Raw genomic sequence first — 23,476 nt, 5'->3', positions numbered from 1 at the left:
TTCTGCACCTGCTGGTGTGGCAAAGAGGGTATGATGAAGAACCAAAGCTGTAATTAAAGTCCTTTCTTTAGGACCGATCTCCAGCTTCAGGAGTTACTCATAGCACAGTGAATGCACCTATACTATTTTAAAAAGAATCCCAACAGAATGCAGGAAATTTCTATTCATTTTCTAATCAAAGGGGAGGGGAAAAATCTAAACAATAGGTCTGTGAGCCTCAAAGCTATAAAAATAACTGAAAGCAGAGTTAGTTCCTCAGTATAATATATTTAAGTGATTCAAATAAAACTTAAAACTGCTCATGTACCTGCGCAGGTTTTATAGCAAGGTTACTGGGTTAAAACGACTGCCATCTCAAAGAAAGGGAAAATACAAGAACCAACAAAAAGGGGACAAAACAGAACAGCAGGGTTGTGAGCAGCTCATTTTTGCCAAACCCATTTCTCAACATTCTTTATTCTCAAGCAAGAGTTAAATGACTTCACCCTAATTCCACATCTATACCAAAGCAGATCTAAGAAGTTAGGAAATCTGGACTCTCCAATCGAGAACCAAATACACACTTGGCCCCATTATTTCAGAGCTTAACTATATTAATATTCTGTTCTATTGAACTTATATAGATAAACCAGATTTGTGTAACACTACCCTACTCCTCCAGCCCCCAAATCATTTTGGGAAGAGAAAAGAAATGTAGAGAAATGAGTTTTCACACTCCTTAATCCCCAAAGCCACTCTTACCCAAGAGAGTTGAAGCCTGGCTTTTCTAACACTAATTGAACCACAGCTTCTCAGAGTTGGCATGAGACTTGTAGGTAAAAAAAAAAAATCCTATAAAATCTGTAAACATTTTAGCTTAGTTCCCTTTGCCACTGTTAAAACATTAAGTGCCAAAATAAAATGCACACCTCATTTCCCTTCCTACCAACATTAGGAAAGGCCATATACTGCAGGACAAAAGAGTTAGTGGAAAGCAAACATCACTTACTGTGTTAATCACTGTAGGTGACTAAAAGTCACAGAGGTCCAGGCATAAAAGTTAATCCCTTTATATTTTTAAAATACTGATTTAACTACAATGGACAGCTGCTTAATGTAAAATATAAATAAGAGGGGAAAGGAAATTGTTCATTGTGGGCCAATTACATGTCAACTTTGGTGCTAAATGTTTTAAGACACTGTAAACAACCTAATTGTTCTAAATATGAAGTCATTGGAAGTGTTTATCAATATCAGCATTTATCTCTGAATATTAACACTTGATTTATCTGAGATACAAAAACAAAATCACGTAAAAGTAAACAGCCTGAGATTTGGTTGCAGCCAGCAGGTTGGTCCCCAGAGAAAACGTGATGGGTGGCTGACTGGCTGTTCGTATCTGCTAAGTCATTATGTTCATCCACATGTGCTCTAAGTGTTGAAATATTTTGTGCAAACGCCACTTCCTTTCTCCAAAGACCCAAAGTGTCGCTACCAGGCTGCTTCCCAGAAACAAGCACACCACCATTTTGATCAACTTTGGCTCCTTTTTATTCAGGAAGCATACACTAATCCTTTTTATACAGTTTTTTGTACATTCCAGAAATAAGCGAAAATAGCAGTTTTAAATATGTTACAAAGTTGGCTTTGGGGGCTAAATAAGCTTTTTGAGAGAGGGACCAGCCAACTAACCTTTTCATCAAAGCACCAATGTATCTTCAGTCTTTTACCAAGCTCCACCACAGCTGTGGCCACCTTGGATGTGCTATACACCCAAATCATGTGAAAGCTATAACGGAGAGTTGCTGCGAGTCTCTCTGCAAGGCACCAAGAACAGACAGTTCCAGCTTCCTTTCTTCAGACTGAATCAAAGTTTTGGGAACTTTTCAATTGCTCTCTTAAGTAGTGCTCTCTCAGCGTGAAGACTAGAATTTGTTAACACTCATATATCACAAGATACAGTATATCACTTCCAATATTCTGGAAACCACATGGTAGAAGTTATAAATAAATGAACACTAAAATTACTTTAAGAAAGTTTTACATCATTTAGTTGGTAAGGACATTTACACGTACAGCACAATTTACTATTAAACATTCTATAACTGGCTTCACATAAAGATGAAAATAGATAATACAAAATGACCTGACATTTTCGGTGAAGTCTGGAATTAAGACTGTAGTTTTATTGTAGTCAATATCAACTTTACATATTGTTGCAAATTGCTGTGCTATGCCCTTTAAAATGGGAATTTCTTTCTCGGGGTGAAATTCCATTTGGATATGTGTTCTTGCTTTGTACAAACTACTAAAATCTGAGGGACACAGCAATATCAAAGACACAAACAGTAACTGCACAATATTATCTGCTGGATTAAGCTAATACAAGTGGACAGAATTCTTCAAGTTCCAATATCTAATAAAGCACTATATGAAATGAACAAGGTGAAACATCTTAAGAATGAATATACTCTGCAACCAGAACATGTAGCATTTCTTTAAGTCATAACTCTGCCTCATTAGGCATTTACAAAATAAATTAGTAAGATCTCAATTTGCTTGAGGCATCACAAGCTCGTAATGCCCCACTTGGCCTTCCTGTTTGAGCTGGTCTAGTAAATCCTCCTTCCGTCTTTTTCTACCTACCACCAGGTACCTATCGTGGCCCACCCCATGAGACTTACTCTTAAGACCATACTTCTGGGCAATCTGATGTATTTGCTTCCGCTCATCATTAGTCAGCTCTGTAGAGAAGGTTAAATCCGTGTGGCTCTCCGAGCGGGCATAGTTTCTGATGATCTGTTCAATATCTCTCTTGGCAATTTTATTTACCCTCTCTACATCAAGACCAAGCCCTTCCCGCTTATGCTGCTCTTTGACAGAGATTGGCTCCCGAATGCCCTCACCAGATTTACCTAAACCACCACCCGTCCAACCCATCTTTCTCAGCAGCTGATTTCCAATGTTATCTTCTTTGATTTGTTGTTTGTAAGCCTCCTCTGCTGAGCGACCCTGAATTTCATTTCTTGAAATCACATCTTCAATAGCTCCTTTCTTCAAGTTGTTAATGACAGTCGGCTGGGTCTTTTTGAGGGTTTTCACAGCTTCCCCAGCAGCTTCATATTTGACAGTTTTCTTCACTCCAACTGCTTCTGCAATTACTTCACTCTCTAGAATCACCTTGCATTTCCATCGGAGTCCTGTCATTCTTTCATAGACATATTCAACTGTCATTCGATTAAACTGAGCTGTGTCGTTCAGCGTGCACACAGGATTTGAAGAATTCTCATAAACTACGAGATCCTTTATATCTTTCTTCTTCCCAGATCCCCTGGGTGAAGAGCCTGTTTGGCACTGTGAACTTTTGACAGATGGGTAAGTGGGTTGTGTTTTTTGAAGGATTTTCAAAGCCTCATCAGCAGCTGCATGTTTACTTGTTTTTTTGGTTCCATAACCTTCAGCTAAGCAGTGATCTTGCAAAAACACTCGACAACGCCACGTACGATTTGGCATCATCTCATATTTGTATTCAACAGACATTTTGTTGTATGAGGCAGAATTGTTAAGGATACCAATCGCATCATTTGCATTTTCTGTAAGGATAAAATTGGTCCAGTGTTTGGCAGAAGCATTAAAAATCGGCTGCCCGGAAGCATCTTTAGCCAGCACCACCAGCTCTTCTGGTGGTTTCAGAGCTGGAGGGAATTCATATGAAGGCATGCCAATCTGACACACCACAAGGTCCTCTCCAATCGTGTGCTTGAATTTCCGTCCGACAACCCTAACTTCAATACGTTTCTGCAACAGTTTTACAGCTAGCTCAGTAGCTCGATCCCTGGAACCATTCTTGCTGCCAGCATAACCTGTAGTTAAGTAGATATTTTGGCATCTAACTTCACAAGCATAACCATCTGTTAGAAGTTTTTTATTTTTGGGGATGTCAGCAGGAGGGATTTCTTTTAAAGGAGCGTATATATATTCAGGATTTGTCTTACATGCCTGAATACAACGAGTTAACATATATGTGTAATTAATTTTATCAGATCCAGAGGTCATCTCTGGATTAGAAAGGTTCTTCCAGATAGTTGCTGTTAATTTTTCAATGAAATACTGCTTCTCGGCTACCACTGACTCAGGAAACGTCTGTGATGGTGAAGGCTCAGGAGCTGACTGGCAGTTTGCCTGCTGTGATGTGCTGCTGGGGGCAGGGTTCCCACTGTCAATATACATGTTGGCTGTTACAGGCTGGTCTTTTGTGAAAATAAATCCTGATGAATCACAGTACTGAGAATTTCCATCTTGTATACTGAAAGAGTCTTGAGTATAATCTTGGTAGATGTCTCTTGGCATGCTGGCAAAATGTGTTTGTTCATTTACCTCTTTTGTTTGAGGGCCATAAGGATCTTCCTGTCTTTCATCTTTTGAACTACTAGCTACAAAATGCACAGGCTCAAAACGAGGTCTCACATGGAATTTGGAACCGGCTTGCTTTTTAGGAGGATTTTGACCTATAGAATGAGTGAAATTTACAATTCATTAAAAAAGGAATATTTCAAAAGAACCAAGCAGGAAAATAGTACCAACCATATTATTTTCGCAAACTATATTGTTGGTACAAGATACTTCCCATCACAAAAACTTCAGGTCATTTAGGTGAAGGTACTCAAATGTCAATGTAAGATTCCAGCATAAGGAGGGATGCTCCCTGTCTTTCCATGTGTAAGGGAAGAGACCTGATAGAAAATATGCCATTGACTCGAGTATGCAGGTCACCACCATGCATGACTGCTAGATGCTTCTACATCTAATGCGTTAAAGCACAGGTGAAGTGTACCGAGTGAGAGGTTGTTCCACTACGATCTCATACCACCTGTGCTGAAAAGCTCCCTTCTTAAGGATTGCAAACGGAACAGATGGCTCTAATGCAACAGAGATGATGAGCAGAGGCATTTACAAAGCCTCTCTTTTGTACCAGAAGTGACTGACTCTGTGATGGTGCTTTACATGGTTGTGACTGAAAAATCAAATTAAAAAAATTGTCAAAAGATCCCAAAGGTTTTCAACTTCAAAATCTTAGTTCTGACCTATTCTGCACAAAAAGGTGTTTGCTATATTTTATTTCTAGAACAGCTGGAAACTAATGATTTATGGAGGATATCAAATTTAAAGCTATGGAAGAACTCTGTTGAGGCTATACCAGACACTAGAGCTTTCTCCCTATAACACTGTTTAGTAGAAAATTGGTCCACGCTGGACCCATCCAAGAGGATTTAGTTACTTAGATGCTCAAATGATCTAGAGTATAAGGTTGTTCTATTTAAAGGGAGGTTCCATGGCACGGACTTCAAGGACAGCATTATAGGGTGAGTTCAGTATTCTTAGTTTTCAGTTCTATTTAGCATCCTAAAAAAAAATGTATAAACTGAAAGTTAAAATTTTACATTTGTGTAAGATCCAAAGTTACCAATGTTATTTAAAATCATATACCACACTCATATCATTAAAAAAAAGCCACACTGTTTCTTCAAATCCCACCTTCCAGAAATAAGTATACTCACCATCACATGTTGAGAGGTGACGTTTTTGACCTTTGGAAGGTTTGGACAGCATCAGATCATATGAAGGCATCTCCCCAATATCAATACCTTCAGCCATTTGGAGAATTTTTTCCATCAAGCGTGGGCTGTACCTATTTAAATTAATATAATCTACAGTTAAAACAGATAAGAATGCAGTTTTTGAAAAAGTTTCTAGATGACCCGTCTTATAATTGCTCCCACAGGACTTTACCAACAGAGTGTCTTGGCTATAAAACTGAAGAATCTGCCATAAAATAGTTATGTATCAAATGAGTAACTATGTTACTATCATTAGGAGACATACAAACATAAAAATCAAGAAATTTAGGTGAAGACCTTATCTTTAATTTGAACTAAAAGTATCCATATAAACTCATAATTTTTCTCTATCATATATGTATATTATGTGTAAATAATTACATTAATATATTTACAGAAGTACTAAGAGTGTTAATAAGAGATGGGTTGTGGGACTTCCCTGGTGGCGCAGTGGATAAAGACTCTGCGCTCCCAATGCAGGGGGCCTGGGTTCGATCCCTGCTCAGGGAACTAGATCCCACGTGCATGCCACAACTAAGGAGTCCGAAACTAAGGAGCCCACGTGCTGCAACTAAGGAGTCTGCCTGCTGAAACTAAGACCTGGTGCAACCAAATAAATAAATAAATAATAAGGGATGGGTTGTTAACATCCAGATTGTGGTTTCTATCACTTCCCACCAAAAGGAATCAAGAGTCCCGAGAGAAATGGTTGCATCGGATCCAAGTCTGGGGCAAGAAATGTATAAGGTGAACCTGGGAGATATTTTTGTGCCTGGAAACAAGGAAGCTGTCAAAGACCTCAGGGGTTGTGTCAAATGGACTCAGAAGTGAGCCAACTTGAGTATCAGTAAGAATAATCACAGTGGACTGAAACACATCAAATATTTAAAAAATCCATTAGTTCATAATACTTACAAACTCATTATTGGTCACCTTTGTAGGGAATCAAAACATTATTCCAAAAACAGGTAATGAAAGCAAGCATTTATCTGGCATTTTCCTGTACAGACTGTACCTCAGAGAATCTAGAGAGTTGATGAGGAAAATCTCTTTTACAGAAGCATTCCAGCTAATAAATGAAGGAATGATAGATTACTACCATTTTGCGACCCATAATGCAACAATAAGTGATCATCAATGGCTGCTAAGCTTATCAGATGAAAAGTTGATGGAGAAGAACCTAGAAACAGACCCATACGAATGTGCTCAACTGTTGACAAAGCTGCAAAAGCAATCCAATGGTGGAAGGACAGCCTTTTCATCAAATGGTGCTGGACCAAGTGGGTATCCTTAAGCCAAACAAACAACCTCAACCTAAACCTCATACCTTACACAAAAATTAACTCGAAACGCATCACAGACTGAAATGTAAAATGTGAAACTAAAAAGCTTTTACAAAAAACACAGGACAAAATCTTCAAGATCTAGGGCTAGGCAAAGAGTTCTTACATTTGACACCAAAAGCATGATCCATTAAAGAAAAAGTTAATAGGGCTTCCCTGGTGGCGCAGTAGTTGAGAGTCCGCCTGCTTATGCAGGGCACATGGGTTCGTGCCCCAGTCTGGGAAGATCCCACATGCCGTGGAGCGGCTGGGCCCGTGAGCTATGGCCGCTGAGCCTGCGCGTCCGGAGCCTGTGCTCCGCAGCTGGAGAGGCCACAGCAGTGAGAGGCCCGCGTATCGCAAAAAAAAAAAAAAAAGAAAAAGTTAATAAAATGGACCTCACCAAAATTAAAAACTTTTGTTCTCAAAAGACCCCATGAAGAGGATGAAAAGACAAGCTACAGACTGCAAGAAAACATTTGCAAACCACACACTCAACAAAAGATTAGTATCTAGTATAAAGACCTCTCAAAATGCAACAGTAAGATATATACATATATATAATGGGCATATATGTGTATATACACATATATATGTGTACACATACATATAAATGAACAAAAGATATAAACAGAACATTTCACCAAAGAGGATATACAGATTGCAAAGAAGCACACAAAAAGATGTTCAACATCATTAGCCACCAAAGAAATGCAATTTAAAACCATAATGAGATATCACTCCATACCTATCCGAGTGGCTAAAGTGAAAAATAGTGACAATACTAAATGCTGACAAGGATGCAGAAAAACTGGATCACCCGTACACTGCTAGTGGGAATGTAAAATGGTATGGACACTCTGGAAAACAACTTGGAAGTTTCTTATAAAATTAAACATGCAATTACCTCACAATCTTGCAACCGTACTTTTGGGCATTTATCTCAGAGAAATAAAAGCTTATGTTTACACAAAAAACTGTACACAAATGTTCAAAACAGCTTTATTTGTAACAACCCAAAACTGCAATCAGCCCAGATGTCTTTCAACAGGTGGTTAAACTCTGGTACCACATACCACGGAACACTACTCAGCAATAAAAAGGAAAAAACTATTGATACACACAATATTGTGTATGAGTGGGAGGGAGATGGATGTGGTTATAAAAGCGCAACGTGAGGGATCCTTGTGGTACTGGAACAGTTCAATATCTTGACTGTGATAGTGGATATGCAAACCTACATGTGACAAACTGTATTGAATTAAACACACCACACACACACACACACACACACACACACACACACACACACACCAGTACTAGTAAAACTGGGGGAATCTGTGTAGAATCAGTGGATTGTAACAAGGTCATTATCCTGGTTATGATATGATACAATAACTTAGCAAAATGTTGTCACTGGGGGGAACTGGGTAAAGAGTACAGGGCACTGCTTTGTGTTATTTCCCTACAATTACACGTGAATCTATAATTATTTCAATAAAAATTTCAATTAAAAAAAGCTGGTGGAGAACTTTATAATCTTAATATCACTAAAAATTGGACAACCAGACCTGTGTCCCTGATGTGATATGACAGGACAAAGATCTAAAAAGTGTTCTTGCCCACCAAATAACTGAACTCAAACCTCATCAAGCCCCTAACTCCTAGAAACATGTTAAACACCATCACAAGCATACAGCCAGCCAGGGACTTCCCTGGTGGTCCAGTGGGTAAGACTCCATGCTCCCAATGCAGGGGGCCCTAGTCGGGGAACTAGAGCCCGCATGCCACAACTAAAGATCCCACATGCCGCAATGAAGATCCCGCATGCCGCAACTAAGAGCTGGTGCAGCCAAAATAAATAAATATTAAAAAAAAATAGCCAGCCAAATCCATAATGAAGGAAACACTATGTGACAGCCCATTTCTTCATCAAATAAACAGCGTGAAATAAAAGGAGAGGGAATGGTTATAGGTTAAAGGAGACAGATCAACCAGATATGCGTGGACCTTGTTTGGATTGTGAATCAAACCAACTGTAAAAAGGTATCCTGAGACAAATGCAGAAAACTAAACATGGACTAGGCATTGGATGATTTTAAGAAATTATTGTTAACTTTGTTGAGTATGAATAATGGTATTATGAAAAATTACCTGGTACAGATATATACTAAAGTATTTGCAGGAGAAATGATGTCAAGATTTTCTTTAATATACTCTAGACTGTCTCCCACAAAAAAACTGGGGGCAAGATGAAATGAGAAGGGTAGCATGACAGACTTGATAATTGCTGAAGTTGAGTAATGGGCACATGGGTGTCCACTAAACTATTTTTGTGTGTTTGATTTTTCCATAATAAAAAGCTTTAAAACATACAATTTTTAAAAGGACTCCTTTATGAAGTAGATTGGAGCTTGACAGAATATCAATTTCCTGCAGAGAAACAAAACTATGGGCTCATGGGAAGTTTTGGTTATCATGGGGATCTACTCACCCTTCCTACCTTCAGAGCCTTTCCCAGCCTACCAGGGACCACTGGACGGCCAGGGAATTCCCCAAGCAAGTTCTGAAAATGAGTGACTAGCACACCTCTACATGAATAGGTTCTGAACTTGAAGGAGGATAACATTTTCCATTTTCAACACAATAGGTTCCACACCCTTCAGATGTCTTTCCTTGCAAAGCAGAGAAGTGACATGGTGGCCTTCACTGACAGATTACCTGGAAGCCAGCCCAGTTGTAACCCGCACTTCCCACTGATAACTGCTGCTGCTAGCACCAGTGTTTAAACGCCAAGAGTAATTTTATTTTTATTTACTCTTATCTAAATATCAAAAGACATCGCCTAAAACGTCATACATTGTATATATCACTTTCATTAAGATTTGGGAGTCCAATTTCCAAGGTGATGAAAACAAAAGACTATGAAAGTGAGATGAAGTCTACAAATCTTAAACTGGTATTGCCACTCTTGCTACCAAAATTGGTACTACAACCAACCCACTCACCTTGAATTCCAGTCAAAATTCGCCAGAGCTTAAATTATAGTCTGATTCCAAATACGGTATACAACTGTAAATGGCATGTATGCCATACAGTGTTCATGAATGATACATTTGGGGCCTACTCCATTCATTCACTTTTTCTCTCAGGTTTCTTCCAGCGTTAGTAATGATTATACCTACTTACTGTTCTCTATTCATTACATCTGCCACAAAATTCAACATCACCCATAGGCTATAAAAATAAACCTCTGTGTTAGTTGCCAACACAGTCGTCTTCTCAGCCCTTTATTAGGAAGTCATAATACTGAAGAAGCCCAACCAGCTGAAAAAATAATGGAACAGACCGTATAGTGCCTAACACTTGACTATTCAAAGAACAATGCAAATATTAATCTTTGCATTAATCTTTACTATGAAGACCACTAGGATTTCTGTCTCCAGAGAGTAGCTACCCGGGGATAAAGAAGTGGTTCCACAAATTTGGAATAAGCCAAGGCAGTAAAGCTTTCATTACTCAGTTTTCCATAGTGTATTTTTTGTTGTTGTTGTAGTGGATTTAAAAGGAACACCTTCACTCCAGAAATTTTAGAGAATCCACCAAGAAAAGCACCTACAAACCCAACCACTGATAACTTCACTAACATTTTGGGGTTTACTTTTTATTCCTTTTTCTATGCTTCCCATACCACGTCCCCCCACCACCCCCAAAAAAACCACTATCAGATCATCTATGTTGATTTGTAATCTGCTGGGGGCGGGTGTTGTTTTTCTTAATTTACTATGTCATAAACTTTCTCTCCATGTCATTACCACATGAGTTTTAATGGCTATATAGTATTCTATCTTACGGTGGGACCATGATGTAAAGTGTCAGTAAGGCAAGTCTAATAGAGTAATTTTAAGATGCATGCATATTATGTAGTTAAGTCTGTTAATTCACCCATTTGGTTGTAAATGCTTAAAAAAGAAAACCAAAAAGCCCCAGCAAGTCTTTAAGGTTTCCAAAGATAGTTTATTATGTTCCAAGCTTTAGGAAATCACAACTGTCCCACCATACCTAGCATACAAAAAGATGATGTCTAATGGACAAAGACATCTGACTTCATGAATCTTACATTCTTGAAAAAAGACACGTGCATATAGGTGTATACTTATGATATACAATGGCACCTGAAATTTAATGAATATTCAGTAATAGATGCTTTCAATTTTTTTAATTTATTAAACTGCTCTACTAGGTCCAAATTAAAAAGTTGAGGTTTGAAAACTAAGCAAAGATTAGGATTTCCAAGTATAAAATTATTTATGCAAAACTATTCTTAAGACTCCTAACATAGTCAGTGAATAACATAAAACCAAGATTATTGATACATCTTTTGAAAGCTCCCACTCATACTTCATTAGCTGGTGACTGATGCACTCTACCTACTATGTGCGAGGTTAGTTTCACAACATGAGCCCAGCTAGCATCTACCTTCCAAACACCAATCTCAATCAACAAGGAAGAGACAAATAATCAAGGTGGCAAAGTTGATTTCATTTTAGGGTATATTTTCTCTATTAATTAATATCTCATCAAAGGTAATTAGGCCAGGATTCTGTTTCTAATACTACTGATGAAGAATGATTGGAAAACTGAATGCTCCAGTTAACCAAACATTCTGCTTTATTAAATATACATACACTATTGACAATTTTAAGTAAAAACTGCAGAGGTCCCTAGGCATTCATATGAACAATTATGTCAGTGCTGTAGATGTAGTTGATTAGAAGACTGCACTAACTTTTCATTAACCACAAGACAATCTTAGAAATTGCCTACAGAAAACAATCTTGACAGGTTGTTTACTTTTATGAAGCAGACAAGAAAAAGTGAAGAGAAATAATTTCAGCTATTTGGGCTTCCTCATTGCCTAGACTATGAGGGAAAAAATGATCAAAAAGCAGACTGGAAAACATTGCTTTATTTTATCCTATAAGGCAACGGTTCTTATAGTGTAGTCCCTGGATGAGAATTTTCTGATCAACAGTATTATCTGGGAATTAGTTAGAAATGCAAATTCTGGGGTCCCACCTCACACCTACTGAATCAGAAACTCTGGGAGTGGAGCCCAGCAATGTGTTTTAACAAGCCTAACAGGTGATTCTGATGCTTGCTTAAGTCTGAGAAACATGTTACAGATAGTCAAGAAGATATTCAAACTTGTTCTCTGACAATCGCCACTATAACCAAAAAGAATGAAACGTGGTTTGCTTCCCTGCACATTTGAGCTCCTCCTCCTGGCTTGGTCTTACGATCAAGGAGTTTTCAAAGATGTCCTTAACCTAGGAGTTCTTTCAGCCCCAGCTAAATCAGAACACAGAAAGTCCTGCGAATGGGAAACAAAAGGCAAAGAGTTCCCTTCTTGCTACTGTTTATAATCTGTTCTGTAAGTCAAGGGATGAGCCTCGAACAACAAATTAACAATTTTAGAGTAGAATGGGCTGTGTCACCATGTACTCCACAGTTCCCTTGGGAGAAAAGAAGAGTCTTCCGTCACAGAAGAATAGACCAGAAAACAAGAGCTCTGCCAACATCGACATTAACAAGTACTGGAATACAGATTTTACCCACCTGAAGATGACAGCTAATATAAAGCCTGCCTAAAGTGGAAGACTGCACTTGGTCCCTAGCTTCCAAGATTCTTTATTGCCTCTTCCATTTCTCCTATATCTAAGTTATCAGGTACAATGCAAACATTACTCTTCAGTTAAGCTACTGGATAATGTTATAGCAATTCTTGTATTGATTGAATTGACAACTACAATGCAACATGATGACAATACATGTGTTGATATATACTATACACAAATGTGCCTGGGTGAGTGCATACACACAAATGCTCTGGATGCCTGAGCTTTTAACACTATCACTGGCCCGGTTTATGTTTTTAATGCCCTAGTTATGCTCAAGGCTGCTGTTGTTCTTGGGATGAAATCCTGAGAAATAATAATGACTTATGTCCGTTACTTGCTTTCACTCCTGGTCCATCCTTCCCTATAGCAGCTGTGTCTCAGTGCAAAGAACATCGGAAGACTTGGGTCCCAGCCCCAACTATGGGACCTTGGAAAAGTCACTTAACTTCTTGGCTTCCGTTGATTTAGCTGTAAAAACGAGATACCACTCAATTTCTAAGGTTGTTGTATTAAATGAGATACATAAATGTTTTAAGTATTTTGTACATTACAAAGCTGTATTCATCTGTTCATGCCACACATATTTACTGAGCAGCTATTATGAAGAAGGCACTCTTCTAGGCACTGAGGATAAAGGTGTGAACAAGAAAGCAAAAACCCTTTCCCCAAAGGAGCTCATATTCTTATGGGAAGGTAAGATTTATCATTAACACAAAGGATGGTTATTCTCCTCACCTATAACTTTTTTCTTTAAGGATTCAGATTCCCCATGGCCTTCTGTGATATTAAGGAGATCTATGATTACAGGATAAAGGTACCTTCTCTACTGCCAGAATAATATTGTTAAGTGAAGGTCAATTAGATTTATCTGACTTGATTAATTACTGAGGCTTCCCCAGTTGCAACCAGTTCCTCCAGTGAAATAATCATTATCTCTGGAGGCAGAAATTACACTAACCTAGAGTAGAAAAAAACACATTTGTGTTATGAAAGCAAAACAAAGTATCACGCTGGATGCTATGTTCAACAATTAAGCACTAACAGTAGACAATCCTATTTATCTATATCTGTTACAGTCATTCCTGGAACTGAACTGGCTGAAATTGATCTGATCATTTTCCAGAATTTCTCATCCTTCCTAATAAAAAATTCACCGTGAGGCAAGAGTGTCAAAAAAAGAAGCCTCTTAGTCTATCAAAGGAATGATTAGTCTAGTATAGGGCCTGTTTGAGGGTTCTGTATGACAGTGGTCCAAGTAGTCTGTTGAGAAAAAAAAAATGCGTTGGAACCATACCGCAGTCTCCATTGAATGCAAAGAGCTTTCAAAGAGGCCTGTTCAGAACACAGACCAGGTTCTAGGAAAGGCGGGTAGGGGACTCATACCTAAAACCTCACCCAGAGGCCAAATGTTAATCCTTCTGATCACAATGAAGGGGAAATGAGGGCAATCCTTTTTTACAGCAGATATATCCATTTCTTTGTTTGCATCCATACACATTATGCGCAAATCTACAGGAAGGCGGGCCCTGCGGCTGAGAGACCTCATACAAACCGCCTCCCCAGGAGAAGACAGTACAACCCAGCTGAGGGGCTGGTGTTGTTTAATTTAACGGGGATGGAAAGGGAGGCCAGTCAGGAGGAGACTAGAATTAGAACCAAAGAGTCCCCCTCCCCTCCCCCCACAGACCCTCAAAGCCCCGACTGTTGAATATTCTTTGCGGATACCGCATCCCTGGAAGGTCCTACGCAGGTCCGAGGTTCTGCTATTCGTCATTTCCCACGCCGTCCAAAAACACCATCACAATGACCACCTCTCAATAATCCTCTCCCAGGCGCTTCTTTATCTCCATCCTTGGTCCTGGAGGGGCCGCTCCCGCGATCCCCGCACCCTTCTAGCTGTTATGTCATCCCCTGCCACCTAGCTCGGCCAACCCGCCCAGGCCAACAGTGAGCCCTCTGGAGTCCTCCAGCACCTCCAAATCTCCAGTCTCTAAGCCCTCATCCATACCCGCCCCCCCCGTCCCTATCCCAACCCTCATCGCCGACTCCCCCCCAACCCGGGTCCCTAACTCGACCCTCACACCTTCCTCACCTGCAGCCCAGGAAAACGTGGTTGGTCCAGGCAGCGGAGAGCGCGAGGAGCTGGTCTAGGGCAGCCCCGGGATAGCTGTGCAGGTGCCGACAGATGAAGCTGCGCCGCAGAGCCCACTGCCAGTCACTTTCGTGGCTATAGCGCCACTGCTCCAGCACTGGCTCGGGCGGGGGCGGCGGGAGGGGCGGCAGCGGCGGCGGCGGGAGGGGGGGCAGCGGCGGCGGCGACAGGAAGTCGCCCCCCAACAGCAGACGTCCGCCAGCCATCTTCTCCGCCCCCAAGCAGGGACCCCAGGGATGAAGCCGACTCGCTACCAGGAGAGAGCGGGAACGGGGGTCGGTGGGAGGGGCTGGGTGAGGAGGGGCGCGCCGAGGCGCGAAGACCAACTCTCAGGGGACTGGAGTGTGTGCGTGACGGGCAGTCGCTGAAAAGGCGAGCACCAGCTCGCGTCCCGGCAACCGGGGAGCACGCCCGTTGCACTCCTCCAACTCGTGGAGGAGCAGGAGGAGGGCACCCGCCGCAATCACACGCGCGCCGGGGAGGCCGAGCCAGGCCCCGCGCTCCGCACCTCCGGCTACCCGCAGACTCACGCACTGCACTGGGAAGGAAAAAAAAAAAAAGACACCAGCACGCTTTGCTCCCCTTCCTCTAGTCTACCTACCCGCGTGCAGCCCCGAGGTTGTGAAGCCAGTGCGCTTGCGCCGCGGCTGTTCCCTAACTTCGAAATCCCGTCGCTGAGTCTCGCGCGACGTACGTTTTTTTCCCTTTCCTGACGACTACGGGCCTTTGACGCACTGTGATAACAAGCGGGGGGCGGGGCTCCAGGAAGGGGATTTTTGGAAGGTTCTCTGAGGCTTGGGAACCTTTTTCCGTTAAGTCCCTGGAAGGCTCTTACAGGTGATTCTTGGCAGCAGTAGCTCGCCTGATGCTTTTCCCTGGGTTTCTGACAGTGGGACCGTGTACTTTGGGAGGGACTTGGGTTTGAAATGTATTTTACCCTTTTTATTTTTTAAATGTCAGCTCTCCGAGGCGCCTTTTCTTCAGAGGATTAGCTTTGTGTTTTACTGTGAAGTAGTACTAAAAACGAAATACTTAGAAAATCATCCACAGCGCCACTTCTCTAGTCAACCACTTTTATCATCCATACTGCGTCCCAATTGTTGACAAGCATCGTGTTTACACAGTAGTGATCACGATTTCAAATAATTCTGTATTAACTGTATCAATTTAAAACGTGCAGAATATTACAAAATGCAAAAGAAGCCCCCAAAAGAGGGTTAAAAGCTGCACAGCAGCAAATGGCTCAATCACTCTGTAGGCAAACGTTATTACTAGACGCGCGGTTCTGCTCCAGCCCAATCCCTCAATCCCTGTCTGCCAATCTGTGCTATGAAAGTAGTTAATGAGTGTCTGTCAGCGGGAATTTACACAGCACCTACTGTGTGCTCAGTATAGTCAATACAAAGGAAAAAGAAACTGGGTTTTCTCTGTTGTCCTGGAACTGATTATAGTGTTAGTGGGGAGAAATAGTCCTGCACAGAACTCAATGTCCCACGGCAGCAGGACCGTTGGATGAGGTAGCTTTGACCCACTGTCCCCTTTTGTTTAACGATGTATTTCTCATTATGTGACACATTTATGTGTAGGGATGTGTTGGACTGAGAAGAGCAAATTACAGCATTGTTCACACTGTTTCATAATGATCTATTTCCATGCCTGTCTCTCCCATTACACAGGGAGTGCTGTCTTTGACTCTGATAGGCATTCATGTTTATTGAAATAATGACAGTCTTTGAACCATCAAATCAAAGAACATGATACTAGAAAGGAAGCGTAGAGACCATAAACTCAAATCATAATTGCATGAGTGAGAAAAATAAGGCCAGAGAGGTGTAATGATAGCTGAAGACTGTAGAGACCATTCCCGGCAAAGCTGAGATCAGAATCTAGGTCACCTGACTCATCATCCAGTGCTCCCCCAGTCACTTGCCATTGCATTGCTCTGTGTTTTCTTTCTTTGCAGTGTGTACCACCTTCTGAACTTTAAAAAAATTTGACTCCTCCCCACCCCCCGTGACAGCCCCATGAGAACAAGGAACTCATCTGTCTTGCTTTTAGCACCTATACCTGGCTCCTGTAGGAACTCCACAGGTATTTGTTGAATTAAATGAATGATTGAATGAATGAAGGCTCTTTCTGTTGTCCCAAACTTGTGAAATTCATTTTCTTGGGGCCTACATTTTAAGCTGATTTGTAATTTTACAGTTAGATTAATTTCAGCCTAAGATGCCAACTTTCATCAAAATCAACATTGCAATCAATACACAGCTTTCGGGACTTCCCTGATGGCGCAGTGGTTAAGAATCTGCCTGCCAATGCAGGGGACACGGGTTCGAGCCCTGGTCCGGGAAGATCCCACATGCCACGGAGCAACTGAGTCACAACTACTGAGCCTGCGCTCTAGAGCCCACAAGCCACAACTACTGAGCCCGAGAGCCACAACTACTGAAGCCTGCGTGCCTAGAGCCCGTGCTCTGCAACAAGAGAAGCCACCGCAATGAGAAGCCCGCGCACCGCAACAGAATAGTCCCCACTCGCCACGACTAGAGAAAGCCCACGTGCAGCAACAAAGACCCAACACAGCCAAAAATAAATAAATAATAAATAAATAAATTTTAAAAAGAAGTACAGATAATTATACCAAAAGACCACAGTGTTAAAAAAATACACAGATTTCTTAGAAAAAGAGTTGAGAAAATAAAAATGCCTTCCTCTCACCTTGGATGAAAATTCTTCCATCATACAGGAACAAATAATTCCAATCTGACTTGTGAATTTGGATTACAGAGTGAAAGGCAATGAAATTGATGTTAGAGGCCATTTGCTCTGGAACAGCCATAGCTGGAGTCCATTTGTAAATCCTGCTATGGAATAAGCAGTTTCATCTCTAGGAAACAAAACAAAAATTCCCATGATTCTCCATGACCTTTCCCTGGTAATCCTTCTGATCAAAAAAAGCCTTCAGCCAACCTATCTCAGCCTATTCCCTTCTCACAAGCCACAGATGTTTTCTCAGTGAGCAGGAATTGAAACCCCTAAGCAGAAGTAGATTATCGGAATAATGGTTGAAGAGAGGTGTAGGAGGGGGCTCTGATAACAGCAGCCATTGCCATCCTAAAACAATCCAGAAATCTCCTGTAATCACCTGTCCTCCTCCCCTCCATCATCCTTCTCTGTTCTAACACAGGCTCCTGCCACTGTTTTTACATGAAACACACACACAGAGTCTGACAGCTCTGAGCTTCCTTCCCTGCCCTTTCCCGTGGGGAAGCCAGTGCGTGATGAGAGGAGGGGAACCTGGCTAAGCACCACCCTCATAAACTATCCCAGAAATTAGATCACCAAAAGTTCTTGACCAGAGTATTCTGCACTACAATAGCCTCTTGAGGAATGGCTACTAAATGGATTAAAAGCAATAGCTAGGAGCTGGCCAAATCCCGGTAATTTGAGCACCAAAATTATTAAGGAAAAGGGCTTCCCTGGTGGCGCAATGGCTGGGAGTCCGCCTGCCGATGCAGGGAACACGGGTTCGTGCCCTGGTCTGGGAAGATCCCACATGCCGCGGAGCGGCTGGGCCCGTGAGCCATGGCTGCTGAGCCTGCGCGTCCGGAGCCTGTGCTCTGCAACGGGAGAGGCCACAACAGTGAGAGGCCCGCGTACCGCAAATAAATAAATAAATAAATAAATAAATAAAATAAAAATTATTAAGGACAGTTATGAGCCACTGAAAAAATAGGAAGTCATAAGTCCACAGTGATACCAAGTAGATAAAGAAATAATGAGAGAGAAGGGAGGGCCTTTGCTTACAACAGAATACCATGTGCTGACTGGTAAATATGAAGGGAATGCTGGAGTTGGAAAATCATCATTTTGTAGATTGGTTCAGGCAAGAATTACCAATAGATGCTAAATCTAGGGGGAAATGTTTGGTGAGGAGTAGGATATTTGCATGGACTTATACTTTCTCCTCACAGATTGTTTACTAGTAGCAAAGAAGGGGAAAAAACAGTGATTATATAGTGCAGACACTGGGCAACACCTTGACCCAAAATGAGAACAGTCTATTTTTTAAATGGGACTTCAAAAATATCAATGTCATGGAAAGACGAAGAAAGGCTGTTTCAGATTAAAGGAGACTAAAGAAACAGGACACAATGGGTGATCCTAGAGCCAATCTTATATGACAAGAAAAATTGCTGTAAAGTATACTATTCAATAGATTAAAACAGTGTAACAATATTAAATTTACTGAAGTTGGTGACTGTGGCTATGTAAGAGAATATCCTTATTTTTAGGAAGTACACACTGGAATATTTAGGGGTAAAGGGCCATGATACATGTAAATTACCTTCAAATGGTTCATAAAAAAATATTATGTATCTCTATCTATCTAGATACAGAGAGAGCCTGAGTATAAATGATAAAGCAAATGGGGCAAAATATTATCAGTTGGTGCATCTGGGTCAAGAGGATGTGGGTATACTTGGTATTATTCTTGTAGCTTAATTTCAAATTTAAATGTTTCAGAAGTGCAATAGTTCCCTACATTGGTTAAGAATCTCAATCTAGCTACCTCTTAATCACTTCTTATTGTGTGTCCAGCACTCTCCTGGCCCTCTGGGGGGCTATGAAATGATGTTCCTACCCTTAGGAAGTTTAACCTCTCTTTAGGAATGAAGTCCCTCAAACGAGAAGCAGAGAAGGTTAGAAAATTTCAGCCAGGAGGTTAGAAAAGGAAGAAGAGATCAAGATAGGTGAGTGGGGTCAAGAAGGGCTTCAAGGAGAAGGTAGGCCTGAGCCTCAAAGGCAGGATTTAAATCAGTAGAGGATATTTCAGATAATGTCAACAAATAGTTTGCATAATTCAGGGAGAGGCCTGTGCAGAGACTGAATGGACTGGAATGGAAACGGCTATTAGGAATTATTGGTAAGTATGGTTGGGTAAATAAGATAGGGCCAGTCTGTAAGTTCCTCAAGAGCAGTGTCTAACTGATCTCATACAAAGTATCCCCCACAGCAGAGGGCACTGGACCAAATTCACGGGTGGTGTCCAATACACCCTTATCACTTGATTAAGAAAAAATAATTTCATTGAGCCTAAAACCAAGATAAGAAGTTTGACCCCAATCCTATACATAACAAATATATATATAATTTTTATAGGTATTGAGCTGAGGGCAGGGACTTTCTAAAGTCCAAGCCAAACAAGCTAAGAGATAGTACAGGACCTGGCTGGACATTGACGGAAGGTAGTAGGTCCAGGTGGCAAAGCCAACGTGAGGTATTAACTGTTCTAATGCAGAAGTCTTTCAAGAGGCGCCGTCATTTTAAAAGAATGGCCTTGCAAGAAATCTGTCCTTTTAGCAAAGGGATGAATCTCCCCGAGCCGGGGCATTTTGAACACAAAAGGACACTGCTTAACCTCAGTGCTTACAACTGGAGCCCAGTTTGCTCAGCCTTTTTGAGGGTATTAGTGGCCTGGTTCTGTCCCTAGAAGTAGTTGGCCTTCTCACTGCTCAGCAGGGCCCCAGCAACTGGCTCTCAGAGCCCCAGCAGACCCTTGCCCCCATCTATGCTCTAGCGAAACTATATGCAAATTTTAGTTAATCAAACCCATTTCCCCACTAACTTGCATTAAAACATCAGCCATTTGTCTTCATTTCTGATTTCTTTTGACCAGCCTGTCACTTTTTTTTAAATAAATTTATTTTATTTATTTTTGGCTGCGTTGGGTTTTCATTGCTGTGCGCGGGCTTTCTCTAGTTGCAGCGAGCGGGGGTGGGGGGGTGGGCTACTCTTCATTGCGGTGCTTGGGCTTCTTACTGCAGTGGCTTCTCTTGTCGCAGAGCACGGGCTCTAGGCACGTGGGCTTCAATAGTTGTGGCATGAGGGCTCAGTAGTTGTGGCTCGCGGGCTCTAGAGCACGGGCTCTAAAGCACAGGCTCAGTAGTTGTGGCACACGGGCTTAGTTGCTCCACGGCATGTGGGATCTTCCCAGACCAGGGCTCCAACCCGCGTCCCCTGCATTGGCAGGTGGAGTCTTAACCACTGCGCCACCAGGGAAGTCCCCAGCCAGTCACTTCTAACACCTTTAGGCTCGATATCAACAAGCACCAAAATGCATTAGAGGTGGGGTCAGCAAACCGTGGCCCACAGGCCAAATCCCGTCCATCTGCCTGCATTTCTATGACCCTCATGCTCAGAGTGGTCTTTACGTTTTAAATGGTTGGAAAAAATCAAAATAATAATAATTCAGAACATGTGAAAATGAAACCCACACGTGAAATTCAAATTTCAGTGTCCGCAAATGAACTTTTATTGGCACACAGTCACGTTCATCCTTTTACATATTATCAATGGCTGGTTTTGTTCTATAGCTAACAGTTGAATAGTTGCAGAGACCACGTGGCCTGCAAAGCCTAAGATAGTTACCAGCTGGCCCTTTCCAGAAAAAGTTTGTTGGCCCCTGCCCTAGAGCAGTGGTTCTCAGTTTGGGACGATTTTGCCCTCCAGGGGACATTTAGCATTATCTGGAGACAGTTTCGGTTGTCACAGCTGGGGATGGGATGGTATAGTGTGCTACTGACATCTAGTGGGTAGGGATGCTACAGTGCACAGGACAGCCTCCACAGCAAAGAATTATCTGGCATCAAAAGACTATAGTGCTGAGGTTGAGAAACCGTGGATTGGAAGAACCTAAGATACTTCTAGTAAAGGGGAAACTCCATCCTTAACAGGGATTCCGTTTAGTGAACACCCAGATCTTTAATTTACATTAGCTCATGGAACCTTCGCAATCACCCTGCAAGGGAGTTACTGATATTCTTCTTTTACAGGGAAGTTTTGACCACAACTTGCCCCAGAGCATACACAGCTGGCAAGTCTGTCTGGCTCCACAGCCGGTATTTTTCCACACCTCAGTGCCTGCCGGGGCTCGGTGACGTCACAGGCAAGTGTTGTTCCCGCTCGGCTGCCCCCTAGTGTGCGAGCTGCGCAGACGCAGGCCAGCGTCGTTTCCCCCGGTACCCGCTCAGACGCCTCCAGGCCTCGGTTCGAAGAGGGTATCCACCACCCTCCGGTCTCCAGCATCTGGCCATTCGGGAAATGAAGCTGAGGAAAGGAAACCGCACCTCGACGGCGACCAGAACTATGAAAACTGACCACTCTCCCTCTTGCCCGCTTTAATGCTGGCAGGGACAAAAGGAGGATTCCCTCCCTCGGAGACCCTATCCATAGAAGGTTTTTCAAGTCATATCCATGAATTTTAGGGATGCTCACATCACAGTATTAAATAAGACATGCAGCGCAGAGTTCTTTTCCTTCTGGAATTAAAACTCACCCGAATCTTATTCTGTAGGGTTTGGCAACTCCACTTTCTCCATCTATTTATTATCCTGGAAGATAATGAGCTCAACGCATCAGTTAAGTCCATGCTAATGAAGGAAAAGTAAAGGACTTCCTGCTCATCTCCACCTCACCCCATGGAAATTTCAAGCCCAGGTGGGGGGAGTAGGCCCAGCAGCCTACCCAGGAAGGTTGCAAACTGGCTGATGGTGCCTCCCTGAGCTCCTCGGTCACCCCCTTTGAAAGGAAGCCACCCACTCCTCCTAAGGCAAACCGCGGTGGGCCCATCACCTAATGATCACACAGCCGTTGAGCATTTCTTTGAATTTTATTGAAAATTGACATGGACATTAGAAAGGTATCAAGCTAAACAATGCTGGTTTCGGGATATTTCTCCTGGCGAATGAAAGCCCCAGAGGGCCAATGACTGGTCACATCTCTGAGCAAAAAGAACAAAGGAGAAGAAAGGAAAAACAGACTCTGGAAAACATGCAAAGAGGCTCTCTCAAGAGACACAGAACAGTGGAATGGCAATGGTTGTAGGGATATATGGGAATGAGCACACTCACATGGTATTTTGATGCAAGTTAAACCAATGAATTCGAGGCAGATTTATCAACATCAAAGCTCTCCCTCCAGATCCCAAGTTGAGCAGAAACTTCTCTCAAAACCCCAACTGGCCTTGGAAGGTTGAACGGAGTCATTTTGCTCTCACTAAGCTTAAACTCCCCCGACTCTCCCTTCTCCACCTGAGAGTTAGTAGATCCACTTCCCCCACTTGCTGGGGGGTCTGCAGAAGGTCTGTGAATGCTGAAGAAGACATGAATGCTGCTCGACTTTCTCATCCATATTCAGAAATGTTTAATAGTGGCTGTAGACAGTCAACCCATTGAACCAGAGAATTGGTGTTTAAAAAGAAAAACAGAAAACTCAAACGAAAACTTGTGAACAGTACTTCCACACCCACAGCTGAGGTCTCCTGCCTCAGTCACTTACACTTGGGTGAGTCGTCCTGCAGTTGTCTCTCTGAGGCTACATTTGGTCCATTCTCCAGCTCGGATGGTTCTTTGCATGCCTTGTTAGGTTAGGACAAGACACTTCCATTTAAAATACCACGTAAGTCGGGAGAGAGCGTCTTGCCTGGACACAGGGACACAATGAACACTTGTTGTGTGGTGTGTGTGTGTGTGTGTGTATGCGCACGCACTTTGGAGGGAGAGGGAATTGGTTGGTTTCTGATTTGAGACAATATGGAACCCTAACTCTTCTACAATGGCAGTCTTCTCCTTTAGACTTAGTGCAGCTGCTGAAGACAAGATTAAAAAAAGCTGGAGAGGGAGAGAGAAAGAAAGAAAACATGAAATTAGCTAAAGAAAAAGG

General features: G+C 42.1%; 2 protein-coding genes across 2 annotated transcripts in view; both read right to left on the bottom strand.

Moving 5' to 3' along the window:
• Window positions 1–1,506: 1,506 nt before the first annotated feature.
• Window positions 1,507–15,338, bottom strand: NKRF (NFKB repressing factor). Its single transcript, XM_067724162.1, has 3 exons — window positions 14,693–15,338; window positions 5,538–5,668; window positions 1,507–4,487 (listed from the first exon to the last, which is right to left on the bottom strand). Exons 1-3 carry the CDS (start codon window positions 14,956–14,958, stop codon window positions 2,530–2,532), a joined length of 2,355 nt encoding a protein of 784 aa, XP_067580263.1. The 5' UTR covers window positions 14,959–15,338; the 3' UTR covers window positions 1,507–2,529.
• Window positions 15,339–22,405: 7,067 nt separating this feature from the next.
• SEPTIN6 (septin 6) overlaps window positions 22,406–23,476 on the bottom strand; it is a 67,028-nt gene continuing 65,957 nt past the window's right edge. Inside the window, exon 11 of the mRNA XM_067723165.1 lies at window positions 22,406–23,424. Coding sequence (XP_067579266.1) covers window positions 23,415–23,424 — 10 coding nt within the window. The 3' untranslated portion in view covers window positions 22,406–23,414. The remainder of the gene's footprint in view (window positions 23,425–23,476) is intronic.

Source organism: Pseudorca crassidens, chromosome X (assembly GCF_039906515.1).
Source record: "Pseudorca crassidens isolate mPseCra1 chromosome X, mPseCra1.hap1, whole genome shotgun sequence".
In the NCBI taxonomy this organism is placed as follows: Eukaryota; Metazoa; Chordata; class Mammalia; order Artiodactyla; family Delphinidae; genus Pseudorca; species Pseudorca crassidens.
This window is presented reverse-complemented; position numbering and strand designations above follow the sequence as displayed.

Excerpts from the sequence above, each read along its gene's own strand:
- NKRF (XM_067724162.1), bottom strand. The coding sequence starts at position 14,958 with ATGGCTGGCGGACGTCTGCTGTTGGGGGGCGACTTCCTGTCGCCGCCG. Across the intron at positions 5,669-14,692 it reads CACGTTTTCCTGGGCTGCAG|GTACAGCCCACGCTTGATGG; the intron begins GTGAGGAAGGTG and ends TAATTTAAATAG. Across the intron at positions 4,488-5,537 it reads TCACCTCTCAACATGTGATG|GTCAAAATCCTCCTAAAAAG; the intron begins GTGAGTATACTT and ends CTCATTCTATAG.